Here is a 14776-nt window from a genome sequence, read left to right on the forward strand (position 1 = left end):
TTAGGCCTTGGGAAGGCCCACAGACAACCCGACCACTAGAGCGATTACAGCGAGCAGGACCAGAACCACTAGGGCAATTATGACATGTTTCTGCCAAGAGACAAACAACAAAAAGGGTTAGGGTTTAGCATTGTTGTATATGAACACCGATATTTGCAAAGGAGGTATGTCAATGCCACAGAACAACACAGGTATCAGTACAAACGTTCACATCACATTCTGCTTTGACAACAAAATGATTTTTTATTTCCAAGTATAGCATTTCAAAGCAAAAAGATGAAAGAAGAGGCAGTTAAAGGAGTAGTTCACCCCCAAAATGACTTTTTTCCTATTGATTAGTCATGCCATGGAGACTAGAGTTCAATAATATTTTTAGTTTTTTGTCACATTCCTAAGACAAAAATGTGATAACAATAAATTTACCCCCATTTGTTCCAGATGGGGACCCGTTTCGAAACGGGTCCCCATCCGGAATCAATGGGGGTAAATTTACTCGAATCAAATTTTTGTCTTAGGAATGTGACAAAAACCAAAAAATATTATTGAACTCTACTCTCCATGGCATGACTAATCAATAGAAAGTCATTTTGGGGGTGAACTACTCCTTTAAGTCCAGTCCTTTCGTTTTCACAGTAATACAAATAATAATACAACTTTTTTAGGGAAGTGCCTGTATACGGCATGGCAGATAAGACACTCGCTCACTCTGCAGACTGCATACAGTATGCACACATTAGAGTTCATGCTTAATTTGATACTTCAGAGGGCTGTTGATCAGGGGCTGTAGTAGCAGAGCTGCGGAACGACTTGAAGAAGCCAAGGTTGAGGCTTACCCTGCGTGCCCGTTTCTGGTACACCACTGCTTTCTTGGTCTCTCCTTTGGCCGTACCCACATAGTCTACTGCAGTGCCAACATGCTTTTCAATGTTATTTATGATGTCTCCCTGAAAGAGTACACAGATTAGAAAAAATAGATTTAGATTACATTAATAGATAGACAGGCAAACAGACAGACAGAATTGTGGTACAATTTGGTAAGAATTCTCCTGAGGTTTAATATGACTCATTAATTTAGATTGTGATTACAAATATTATTCAGTCCCTTCCGTATACAGCTCCAGGGCTGATCTCAGTCATCCTCCCCTTGGTCCTATAATAACTAACCTTCACCCAGAGCAAATAAAGGCTGTGTATATAATAAAGATATAGATACTCTCAGCCTCTGGAACTAAATTCCTCATTTCGGCCTGTGGCCAATAAAACAATAAATAAAAAGATAGTGACGATAACATTGGTGTGCTCACCTTAGCAAGCCCACAATAATGCCCGATTTATACTTTGTGGCACAACGCCGGTGTAGCAGCATAGCACGCTGCGAGCTTGTAGGTAGTGCGCAACACGGACGACTGGCGTGCAACAAAGTATAATGGGGAATTACCGTAAACATGAATGACTTCACATCTTACTTGAGTCTCTACCAACACAGCGATGTCAATAAACATCTCCTGCAGCTCTCTGATGCTGGTCTCCAGACGGATGATGTCCTGGTGACGAGACTCGATCTCACTCAAGGCCTGCCGTGTGGTTTGTGAGTCTGATACCATCTGCATAGAGACATGTATTGTGGGCTGTAGTGTATTCTTCTTGCAACATTTTGTATTAATTATTGAGTATTACTGATCTTATATCTGTCAACAGTATTAAAACATGTATATAATATCACATCCAAGGATTAAGTTTAAGTTGTCAACAGGTTGATGGTCTCTGTGGTGTGAGAAAATCCAACTAACATCAGCTGTGAAGATGGCAGGATTGCCACTGTGCAATAAGTCCTCCAACTCTTCATCCGTGGTGATTTTACCAGCTGAATTTACACGGGGGGAAAAGAAATGTTTAAATAACCAGGTTTTTTGTTTAGTTTTTCACATACATATTTAACTGAAATTAGTATTAAGTTGTCAACATAAGAGCCAACTTAACAATTATTGTATGTTTAAAATTGGTCAGGATTCATGAATTCATTGTGTTACATATTTTACCACCTATGGTCGTTATCACACCTAATTATAAGACTCTATAGACAAAATAGGACCACAATAATAAAGCCATTTATCGCACAAATCCTGCATAATGCTTGGCTTTTTGAAACATTCAATAGACTTAACATTAGTATTTAATATACATGTTTCAACAATCCAAACATAAAGCATTATGTACAAAAGTCTAAACAAGTCCCAAAGCATTTAAATATAAACATAAATAGAGGGACATGTAATTGATTCAGCTTAGATCATTCTGATTCTTACATTTAAGGACATTTCATAAGAACTGGAAACCAATGTAACTTTTATACAGAATATTTAAATATATACTGTATATATTCGTTATTAATCATCACTGACCAATCCACTATTGCTGCACCTTTCTCAACTACCCCAGCAACAGTTGCCATAGAAACGCTCACACACACAGGTGTATCCTTTTGCAAGCCAGCTCATATTTCTCGGGGAGGGGCAGAGCTCCGCCTCCCCTCCAGAGCAAACACTACAACTGCTATGGAAGAAAGGATGCAGTTGTACACAACAAAAGAGGCAGATGGCTGACTTAACTGATGATGCAAGGGAACAATGGGTGTGTGTGCATACGTGCGTGTGTGTGTGTGTGTGTGTGCGTGCGTGCGTGCTTGTGTGTGTGTATGTTCATTTAAGTTATATATTCAGACTTACTGATTTCCAGCTGCCTCCGAATTCGTGCTTTACACTTTTCTCTGAAGCCGATTTGTGCATTGTTGTAAATTGTCATGACCTCCACAAACGACCGGGTCAGATCTGAGTGCTTGAAAGGGGCAGAAAACGTATGGTTATCAAATTGATTTTGGCTGGTTTTATTGTATTTCTCTCCTGTGTAGCATAAACTGCATGTAGTGAATGAAGACTTTGAAGGAACTTAATGAACGTGAGCTCTACTTCTAATTAGTTCGTCCTTGAGTCCAAGTGAAAATGTGTGCCAAATGTCATTCAATTCCCTCAAGGCGTTCCTGAGAGATCACATCAAGTTCAGACAGACGGACAGAGAGGGCCAGTGGCGGAGGGCGGAGCCGGGGCATGATTAACTGTAACATAATATTGTTTCCATTGGATATTTACTCCAGTTGAATTTAAACTTCCTAAAATAATATCTCTGTTGTACTGAATTACTAATGAGCATAATGCTGTGTCCTCATTCCATGTTGTCTGCCAGACAAAAACTATTGGATTTTCAAGTATTAATGAACACTATTATCCCACAAAGCAAAAAAGGCAAAGAGCTGTCCATTGCTGGAAAGAAAGTATTTAATCAACTCAGCACTTGGGGAGCATATTTTCGGACAAAATAATTAGCAGATCATTTGTGGGATAAAATACTTTTGCTAGTTGATTTTTGCCATATGCTGTGGCTTTTAGATTTTAAATTGGTAGTAGCTGACAAATTGTAGCTCGATGTTCTCCAGGTAATGGATTGGTCCCCCACTTTGCCCCCTCTTTATTTCCCTCTACACCAAGGGTCCTATCTTGCCGCCTTACCCTCAGCATACGGGCATAGCCTAAACTATTTGAAAATAATTTTTAAATAGTTCAAATAGCTGATCTACATCGACACGTTTTGAGCTTGTAGATCGGCTATTTAAACTATTAAATAGAGAGGGTCCCAAGTCTCTTTGCCGAAAATACGTAGCAAGAAGATCTACAAGACAGTAGATGTGCTATTTTTTTTACGAATGTTCACCCCATAACAGGGACATACAGGTAACTTTCTTCTTCTTTTTACACCTGGCTGGTTCATGACAGCAGAACAAACACAGTAAATGAAATGTCAGACCTGGTTCTTCTGAATACGCTGGTCCGCTGAGGTAGTGTTCCCATTCTCATCTATAGGCAAGCTCTCATGCATAGCTGAAAAAATAAAATTATTATAATATCACATGACATTTGAACACAAGCAAAACATACTTACGGTCTCCCATTTTTTTTGTTTACTTTGTTTACCTCCCTTATCAATCCATATAAAAGAATAGAAGAGGGATATAAACAAAGTCAGCCTGACAATGGCCAAAATGATTATTTTATCATTATTCTACGCTTTTTGTGGTCATTTTTGAATAGAAACACATATTATGAAGCTTAATATTTTTTATAAAATATTTTCGACATTATTTGTATTTTAGCGTCCGTTTTTCAAGAAAAAGTTGACTATAGCTCCTTTAATTTAATCCAGGGACTGAAAGTGAAGTTTTGGCTCATGTCTACATCAGATTAACATAGCAGCAGCTTCACCTTTCAGCACATTTGCAAGTAAAATGCGGTGTGCCATGGAATGAACACCACACTGCAGGAAGTATAGAAACACAAAGCGTGGACAGTTCCTCCTTACAGCCTTTGAAAGTACGGGTATGTCTGTCCCCGTGAACAAGGGACAGCTTCCTGTTCCCAGTGTTCTGTGTTTAATTTATTAAGCCATGTCACACTAGCTATGCATCTATGAAACTGTGGTTTGGTTTATATACCTGCTGTTCATACATCATTATTATAAAAACCTGTCTTCAACCTTTATTCTCCCTGTAAATGAATGCCCTACTTTGTCATGTGACAGTGTCGCTGAAAAAAATCTATAAGCTTGTAGATCTGCTATTTTTGAAATGTTTTGACATTTTGAAAGTGAAAGTGGTTAGTCTGTCAGCTTGTGATTACAGTGGATCCATTCAGGGATACTCAAACTTCTGAACCGGTGGGCCACATTACAAAAATGACAAGGGGCCGCGGGCCGGTAAAATCGCGCTCTTTCGAACGACCATCATTTCGACCGGAGGGTTAGCGACTCAAACCACGGAGGTTAAGGCGACTCAACCCACGGAGGTTAAGGTTAGGATAAGGGTTAGAGTTGGGTGTTGAAAAGATGACATGTAGAAACAGCGAAGCTATCCCCCAAGGGCCAGTTGATAAAATGACATTACTTGATAACTTTTTGCTTTATTTCCACATAACTCAAGACAATTGCAACGTGCATTATTTTATGGCTTGGAATTCCATTTATATTCTGTCAATGACAACATTTGTAATCAAAGTAATTTGCTACATTTTCTCTTTTTTAATAATTCTGTGAAATTAGCATATTCCACAAAAACACCAAAACAAACTAATGTACGTTTGTCTGCTATTTGTCTGGGTTGATATCTGTCTGCCTGCTATCGAGTTGGATAACATTAAAGATAGCTGAGCACAACTCTCTTTCAATTGCTTCACAATGCTATTTGATGACGTTGCCACATTCAACACAAATGGCTTTTTACAGAAAATAAATAAAATATAAAATTGATAGTTAAGGAAAATAAAATCAAATCAAACACTACTCTACTTAAAATAGATGACCCAGACTTAAGCTACCAAATGGCTAATGATGCAGTTGTTAAGTAGAGCTACAGTACGTTTCTTCATTTGCATTAGGCCTACAATAACATTTTGAGTATGCTAATAAGTTGGGCAGAGGCAGAGCCACTGGTAAAAAAAAGAGAGAGAGAGAAAAAAAATCGGCGAAAATCGGCGATTTCTATAGACGTTTTCAAGATGTTTTGGCCATTATCTCTGGAACGCAAGGTCCAATCTGCTCAGTTTAAAGCTTGTTGGATGCGCAACTTTGAGGACATTAAGCTGGTGGGCCAGTCAAAATTGTGCCGCGGGCCGGAAGTGGCCCGTGGGCCGGAGTTGAAAGAACACTGTTTTTTTGTAGTTTTTTTTCCTGAAAGGTTACAGTTTTGACATACATAGTTTCCATTTTCCAACTGACAGACATTATATTCACCTTATGTAATAGTCTGGAATTAGTCTTTGTTTAAAAGACAACTTTTGTACATACATTTCAGCTTGGCCTGGACTGCGTTAGCGTTCTTCTTGATGTCATTATTCAGCTGCTCCAGTTCGGTTTTGGTTCCTGAAAGGAAATGTATTAGAAGAAGGGATGTAGTGTGTGATTTTATTTGTATATGCGTGTTAAATAAGCTATTAAAAATCATTTAAAAGCCAAAAACAAAAACCCTGTTGTTTCTTTAGATGACAAACTTGACATATACAACTGTGTCTGGCATGAGAAAACATACTTTTACATTGCCAAAGCATGTGTCAAAATATAATAAAAACAAAACAGTTGAAAATGGGGAACGAATATACAGTTTGTCGAATTGTAGAATTCTGCCATGATGGATAGGCCTACACGTCATGCACAGCAAAAGTGTGTTCATTTAACTCTGGAATTAAATCAAAGCTCTACGACAGGGGTCTTCAACAGGGGGTCCGGGACCCCTAGGGGGTCCTCAGAGTTACTACAGGGGGTCCTACCAATTCTTCCAATCCTTTTTATATTAACAAATTGAACCCTAGTGTCCATATTCTGAGAACTTTAGTCAAAAATAGAAGATCTACAAGCTCACAAGGCCGGCTATTTTCGGCAAAGAGGTTTGGTGTAGAGGGGAAAAAGAGCAGACTAAGTACAGAGTAAAAGGTCAAGTTTATTATAGGTAATGGCTCAAGTGGTTAAATACCTGAAAACACAAATTGACATGAATCCAAAATACACTTATGATTGTGCTGTCAAACGATGAAACTATATGGAATCTACACACTAAAAACTCATGGGTCATTTCTTGACCCAAATCATGGGTCATTTGTGTTAGGTCAAATTTTGGGGTCATTTCTCAGAGCCACAACCCTTCCTTGAGTTATTGGGATATTATTTTGACCCAATTCCAGGGTTGTTCGAGGTAGGTAATATTTATTTGGGGGTGACCCGTTTTGGGGGTTAGTGGTAACACATATACTTGGGTCAGTGGTCTAGCTTTGGGCCAATCAGGGGACAGGCACCATAAACCTGTTTGCAAAGCATGCTGGGAAAAGCATTTGTCTGGGTTTCCAGAGACATTTTCTAAGCTTTTGGGAGCTAAACATGCTAAATATGTCATATCCATGTGTCTGTCTCTGCAAGCTGACTGTCATATGTCTGAATTTGATTTGTCAGTATTTGAGTCTAAACCATAGCCGTAAGTGCTTGGCTGCTAGCTTAGGGTTGAGCTCCCTCCCCCCTGCTTGTCTGAATGAGAAGAACTCATGGTAATTTTGGGATTCTCTTGTTTATTTTCTCTAAACTATTCTGATTGTTGTATTATCAACATTATTGCATATATATATAATTATGCACTTTTATGTTGATATTACTAAACTTTGAACAGATCGTCTGTGAAGAAACCCTGAAACATTTCTGATATTATGTTAATGTCAGATAATATTGGCATTGTCATTCTCCAGACTATGCATAACAGTAGGTTGTATTCATTTAGCCCACTCAACCCAAAACTTGCGTTATATTGACTACAATCTTGGGTCATTTTAAACAAATAATTTGGTTATTTATTTGACCCAATTTATGGGTCAACATTCATAACCAAATTTCTTGCGTTAAAATAACCAAACTGGGCATCGGTCCCTATTTGACCCGTGAGTTGGATCAAAAATGACCCAAGTTGAGTTGTTTTTGACCCAGCAGTTTTTAGAGTGTATGAAAAAGGTTGCGGGGGTCCCTGCTTCATCTCTCTCTCAACTAAGGGGTCCTTGGCCTGAAAACGTTGAGAACCTGCTCTACAACACTCTTCAACATTCGGTGTGGTGGGTGGGTCTACTCAGTACTCACTCTGTTCTGGGTTTGGAGCAGAGAGGATGACACTGTGTGTTCGCTCCACCTCATCCACCTGAGAGGAGATCTTCTCAATGATGGCTCTCACCTCTCTCACCTTCACATGGTATGGAATACATAGAACAATCATCTACTGGTCATGTTCATTCCTTATTTGAACAAAACAACTATCAACAGAACAACTAAAAGCACCAATGGGAACACACACACACGCACACGCACACACACACACACACACACACACACACACACACACACACACACACACACACACCATGTACCTTAATGAAAAACTCTTCCATGCAAACATTGCGTGCCATCGTAAAGGTGACGTCATCCACTCTGTTGCTTATCTATAGAAAATAAACAGTTATGTTAGACACATATAGGGCTACATAAATGATTTCCCCCTCTAAAAAAAATCCACCAATGAAGGCCAAATAATCTACAGTGAATAAATAAACAGATAAACAGGAATAAAAAATAAACAGGTGTCTGCCACAGGCAGCTGTTACAGACATTTTAAGCTGCTGAGTGAATTCTGTCGACATTTAGACTACTGTACACGACTGCAGTGCAAAAGAACAGCTAAACATGAAACGATGATTAGGGAAGAATTCATTGTCTAGTGTGAAGTCAGACGAAAAGACACATTGGGGCTTCCCGCTTGCTTCAGGCTTCATTCATTGTCTCCTTGAAAGACTATACTCACGGCTAGAAGTTCTGCCAATCGATCCTTCATAACAAATCCATCCGACTGAGGGCGTGTGTCCATCAACACGAAAAGGTAGCAAGTCAGTCCAGTGTTAACGCCCTTTTTCTTTAAAAACTAGAACTAAAAAAGTCGCTTTCATTTGCGCACAACATACAAGCTGCTGTCTCCTCCACTCCAGTCTCCACATCAAATGTTGTCGATAGGGCGACCTCACCTGTAGATGGTGAGTAACGCACGTCAAAACGTGAAGGCACGCCTCCAAACCATCCGTTGGCTTTGCGCTTTGCAGTTTGCATATCCGGTCAATAGCGGATACGGAAACGGTTTGTATGTACAACTATTTCATTCTGGAAAATACCGGATATAGTAGGCGGGCTTTAGACCGAATATGAGCATTGACCAGTAATAGAAACCAGGCCACAAGCCTATCGCGAGGTGTAAAATAGAGCAACTACTGTACTATTAAACAACATATCTACCTAGCTTAATACACCCAAAAGTAACGTTATTAAGCTGCTCCTTTTATCCAGTTGAAATGTGAATGTTCGCCATATAAAATATAAACTATATATAACCACCGTTTTTAATTCAAAGTCTGGAAATGACTGTGCACGTGTTTTATTTGATAGCATGGAAGGTTGATAAAGTTGAACCCGCTAAACTAAACATCTTCTTCTTATAAAACAGAAGTAAGCCACGAGTAAACTATCATAAACACCATTTGCAAAGTAGCCTGTATTTGAGATTTGGACAAGTGACTATAAAACAACATTTTGGCTTCAAATTACACTAACCCTAACCCTAAATGTTTTTTGTCAACGGTAAAGACTAAATATGGCGATATTATTTGCATTTGACTCCTCTTCCAGGTTCAACTTAAAGCCAATTTAAAATAGCCTCCTAATTTTGGACAACTTATTTTGCTTGAACAAAAGTCTGGGTAAAACTGTGAACGTTTGTGTGCAAAACATGCATTTGTAAATGATGCTTTTAAATATAAATGGTTTTCTAATTTCTCCATCTACAGTGCAAGTGAAGTTGCCGCCAGCAGGAGGAGCTCTGCCACCATTTATTGTCATGGCAAACGTCACTTCTTCAGCAACAGTGAGAGTGACCTCTCCATCTTTGTAACAGCCAGCTCTGAGACTTTAAGAGCTGTAGGCTACAATGTGTAAGTGAAGTTTTACAATAACCTTACCTATTTTAATGTTTGTGGAGTGTAACTGTAATACATGTATAAGCCATTAGTTGTTGCTTATTTGCCTGTTAATCAATGTCTCTCTTAAAACATAAAATTATGTGCAATCTTGTAATCTCTCTCTCTCACTCTCTCTCTCTCTCTCTCTCTCTCTCTCTCTCCTCTCTCTCTCTCTCTCTCTCTCTATCGAACTGGCTGTTAACCTTTGTAGTAGAATGTGCCTCATTCACAAAACATTTCTTAAATGCCTCTAACGTTTGTTCTTGTGACCCAGCAACCCTGTGTGTGCATACAGTATCCACACAGTTGACATAACACAGAAAACAAAAACAGAATTACATAGAGACATAAAGACAAGAGCAATGACAACCGCTCTGCTCTGCCTACCCATGGCCAAACCTCTGCAGTCTTCAGTGTTTGAGGTGATATTGCTCGCCAGCGGCCAACCAATGCTGTTATCATAGATGTAGTGCCTGAAGTGGTTGTCCAACAATCTTTGAACCAGTGGTGTAACTGTAAAGTAATTTTGAGTTATTTCTATCTCAATTTCCAATATTTTTACTTCAACTCCACTACATCTACATCGGGTCCAAATATTGTACTTGTATTCCAATCCAATTATTTGAAAACTATTATATATTATAAAACATACATTAACGGTTTTGGCCCTATTTTATACCTAGGCTATTTGAAAATAGCCGATCTACAAGCTCACAACACGTTGCATCGCCTGTCCCAACTGGGAAATGACTGAATAGTGAACTATAGCCTTCTCTGTTGTTCAAGACTATAGATAACTGAGGTGAAAGCAACAGAGTATGCTGGAACAGATGAACCTGTAACTGAGCATCACTGATCATCAGCAATGAGCCAATGACAGCACTGGAAAACGAGCACACTGCAAAATGCTGATCATCAATTCAACTCTGTGAGTGTACAGATATTCTGACCCAGTATTTGTTTGAGTGGCCAACAACTCGCATCGACACAGGAGATGCTGACGCTCTTAGAGGACAGGACAGAAATAATGCACAGTGCGTGACGTCAATTGGCTTTCTATGCCAGTGGTTAGGGTCGGTCGGGATCCCCAGGGGGGTCCCCAAATTATTTTGGGGGGTCCCCAGATGATTAACTTAATTGTTTTCTCACTCAACAGTAAACAAACCAGCATGAAGTTTAAGTGAGAGGGTATATGCACGTTTCTAAAGTAACAATTTAAGGGCTTTTTAATACATCTAAATTCTAAAATGACAGATCATGTAGTCCATATATGGAGAGTTTACAGGAAGAACATTCTGATTGGTGGGAGGTTTGGACATACTCTGCTAAGGCCTCATATCGTCACTAGATGGCAGTCTTGTTTGATGAATTCTGATTAGTAGGCTATAGGCTTTACTGGCCATCATTATAAGTCCTGATGGTATTTGCTGGATCTGCTACTGTATGATGCTTATTTTAGCAGAGTTGACAACGTCAACTTCTTGATTAGGTTTGCTGGCCTTCAATGTTTGTCAGGCCATGGACCCCATAACTGAGTTAGAGACAAAGTAGGGGACGCCACATAGGCTATGATAATACTGGGTTTCATGCATATTCTTTTCTCCATGCAACTTGACAAGAGGCTTTCAAAGCCAGCTCCACTGTCTGAATACTTTGGAAATATTCCACATGTTTTATTTTAAGTGGCTATGGTGATGCTGCAGTTTCGATTGGCTTCATAGATCCGTTTAACAGTACTATCCAAATTGTGTCACCTCAAAAACCTGCAGGTAGTGAGAGAGTATATCACTGCTGTTGTATTAACCACTAAATACAATCAATAATTATATGTTGTCTGAATTCATACAAAACTTTGGCAGCCTGCCTGCATCACTGAGGACCCCCCGTTGAAGACCCCTGGTCTAGATGACACTGAATGTTCACGTTTTAGTACAATTTCTCCTTCTGTCTCTAGAGGTTTGTGTGTGTGTGTGTGTGTGTGTGTGTGTGTGTGTGTGTGTGTGTGTGTGTGTGTGTGTGTGTGTGTGTGCGTGCACGTGCGTGCATGCCCGTAGAGGGGTGTGTGTGTCTATGTCACAGATACGCCATCACATAAATGAAATATAGAAATAGAGAGCGAGAGAGAGAGAGAGAGAGAGAGAGAGAGAGAGTGTGTGTGTGTGTGTGCGTGCGTGTGTGCGTGCGTGTGTGCGTGCGTGCGTGCGTGCGTGTGTGTGCGTGCGTGCATGTGCGTGCGTGCGTGCGTGCGTGCGTGCGTGCGTGCGTTTGTGTGTCTGTGTCTGTGCATGTGTGTGGAATCATTTTAAATAATTTACAATGTACTATGTACAATGCTGTGTGTGTGTTTGTCACGTACTCAGAGTTATCGCGTGTGGCAGAACCCTTAGGAATTATGATGGCCTCAGCTCGACCTGACAGTAGATGAAACCTTGAAAATTAAAAATGCTCAGGAAATAATTGATATTTAATATGCCCTCCTGGTAGAGTGTGAGACGTCTGATAATAGAAATGAATAGCATATTAACACAGAGGTGCTTAAAGGAGTAGTTCACCCCCAAAATGACTTTTTTTCTATTGATTAATCATGCCATGGAGAGTAGAGTTCAATAATATTTTTGGGTTTTTGTCACATTCCTAAGACAAAAATTAGTAAATAGTAAATTTACCCCCATTGATTCCGGATATCCGGAACGAATGGGGGTAAATTTATTGTTATCAAATTTTTGTCTTAGGAATGCGACAAAAAACAAAAAATATTATTGAACTCTAGTCTCCATGGCATGAGTAATCAATAGAAAAAAAGTCATTTTGGGGTGAACTACTCCTTTAAGGAACAGCGGTAGGTACTAAAAAAAACACATTTTTATATATTTTATATTTTTATATTTTCCCATGACTTTTATCAACTCTCAAGACGATGCATGTCTTTTGAGGGAAATATTTACATTTAAAATATTGCGTGTGTGTGTGTGTGTGTGTGTGTGTGTGTGTGTGTGTGTGTGTGTGTGTGTGTGTGTGTGTGTGTGTGTGTGTGTGTGTGTGTGTGTGTGTGTGTGTTTGTGTGTGTGTGATTATAGAAATTGTAGAATTAAAGCAACATGGGGACTCATCAAACATTGCAGATCAATTAAGTGTCTTTCTTGCTCAAGGACACTTTCAGTTCACACATAGCCAGGAGGACCGGGAACCTTCTGATTCCCTCCTCATACTGCTGTCAAATTACTGCGTTGCTGTTGACTCAAAATTGGCTTGCTCTGACTAAGCAGAAGCCCAGAGAAAGCCAATTAACCAACCAGGAGCCAATGTTCAAACAAGGAGCCTTCTGATTACCAGACAGCCACTCTACCTACTGTGTGCTCGCGTGCGTGCGTGCGTGCGTGCGTGCGTGCGTGCGTGCGTGCGTGTGTGTGCGTGCGCGTGCGTGCGTGCGTGTTGTTCCTTGCCCTGCTGAAGTGACTTACGCTCACAGTGTGCTGTTTACCTGAAGTGATTGGCAGGGTGGAAATAAGAGCATTATGCAAGCTGTTAACCCTGTGGCAGGCATATCTTACTATCTCTCAGTCTCAACCACACAACATTTTTTAAACCCAAACCTAACACCCTGCCGAAACACCGAAAGGAGCAGATCTAGCTAAAAAAGAGGATCACTGCTTTTCATAGATGATGTGGCCCTGATGTTATCATCGGGCAGCACCCTTTAGCACTCCCTGGATCAGTTCACAGCTGAGCGTGAACTTGAAGCGGGATGAGGATCAGCTTCTCTAAATCATGAGGCCATGGTTATCAGCACTGCAGGAAATGCCCCTCCGGGAAGGGAATGCAACCTTACCCCACGTGAAGGAGTTATATTTCTGGGTCTTATTCGAAAAGAAAACTGAGTCAAGAGGCATACCTACCGGTCAGTCTTCATCCTACTCTCACCTATATATTTATTATTATTATTTATACCTAAGAGAGAGAACATAGCCTGTGAAGTGGACAAAGTTCTACAGAATATCCAGCTACTGTACTGTATATGCGAAGATGATGGGTGAATTTCAACGTCCCATTAATCCGACTTTAGGGTTAGGTTTTAGGGTTAGGTTTAGCCATAGTTTTACTCTTCTTCTTCTTTCGTGTAAAGTCAGAGGTCCAACTCGGTGTCGCGTAGCCATGCCAGCATCTCAGGTCCTAGGTCGAAGAGGCTTGCTTCCGAGGGTGGTCTGAATAAGGGGCATGTGGTGATTATATGGTCGGCAGTCTGCTTGGTAAAATCACACTCTTTCGAACGACCATCATTTCGACCGGAGGGTTAGCGACTCACTCCACAGAGGTTAGGGTTAGGGTGAGGGTTTGAGTCGGGTGTCGAAAAGATGACATGTAGTAACAGCGACACGCTCCCGTCTGCTCAGGGTCACCGCACTCGCATGCCACACTGTCCGCCATACTGATATGATGTCATGGTAAGGGTTATGTTTAGGCATAGTAGCATTCACCAGGTTAACATTCACCAGATTAGCATTCACCAGTGTTGGCAGGTTAGCATTTCACCAAGTTAGCATTCACCAGCATCAGATTAAAGCTACGCTCCCGAGATGATGCTTTATTTTATGTCTCCATAATTTTTGCCGTTCAGATTTTCAGTGGAGGAAAAAAAACGTGCATGTGAGAGAAATACATACTTATTTGGGCAATATCATGTATAGTTGAGACATTTCGATAAAGATCTTAGGTCTTCTGTTGTTTGAGTATGAGTGTGTGGTTATGTGAATTATGGGTAGTTCTTTTTTGAGCGGTGCCTGCCGCTCCAACATTTGACTGTGTGTGTATGTCTGTCTTTCTGTCTGTCTGTTGTGTCCATCTGAATGAGTGCGGCAACACCAGCTGCAGCCACAAAGTGGTGGCGTTGAGCAGCCTACGCCGCTCTTGTTGTTTTTGCTTAACCAAATAGAGAATAAATAGACTGTTATTTAAATGTAATATCCGCCCCCTGGATGTGATTTGACTGTTGTTTAAATTGAATATCAACCCCCTGGCCTGATTTGGACTGTTATTTAAATTTGATATCATCCCCCTAGCTGTGATTGGACTGTTGTTTAAATTGAATGTCAACTCCCTGGCTGTAACTGGCCTCTTGTAGTCTATTTTACTCAAGAGTTAAGAATGTG

At 40.2% G+C, this 14776-nt stretch overlaps 1 protein-coding gene across 1 annotated transcript in view; it reads right to left on the reverse strand.

Annotated features, from left to right (window-relative positions):
• Positions 1-14776, reverse strand: part of LOC308299609 (syntaxin-2-like) — a gene marked incomplete at both ends in the record, with an annotated part of 32475 nt that continues 17699 nt past the window's right edge. The window contains 7 exons of the mRNA XM_080743404.1: positions 1-90; positions 834-944; positions 1467-1604; positions 1791-1864; positions 2727-2835; positions 3859-3932; positions 5890-5964. Coding sequence (XP_080599530.1) covers positions 1-90; positions 834-944; positions 1467-1604; positions 1791-1864; positions 2727-2835; positions 3859-3932; positions 5890-5964 — 671 coding nt within the window. The remainder of the gene's footprint in view (positions 91-833; positions 945-1466; positions 1605-1790; positions 1865-2726; positions 2836-3858; positions 3933-5889; positions 5965-14776) is intronic.

This window comes from Nannobrachium achirus, assembly GCF_963921795.1.
Source record: "Nannobrachium achirus genome assembly, chromosome: 15".
Taxonomy (NCBI): Eukaryota; Metazoa; Chordata; class Actinopteri; order Myctophiformes; family Myctophidae; genus Nannobrachium; species Nannobrachium achirus.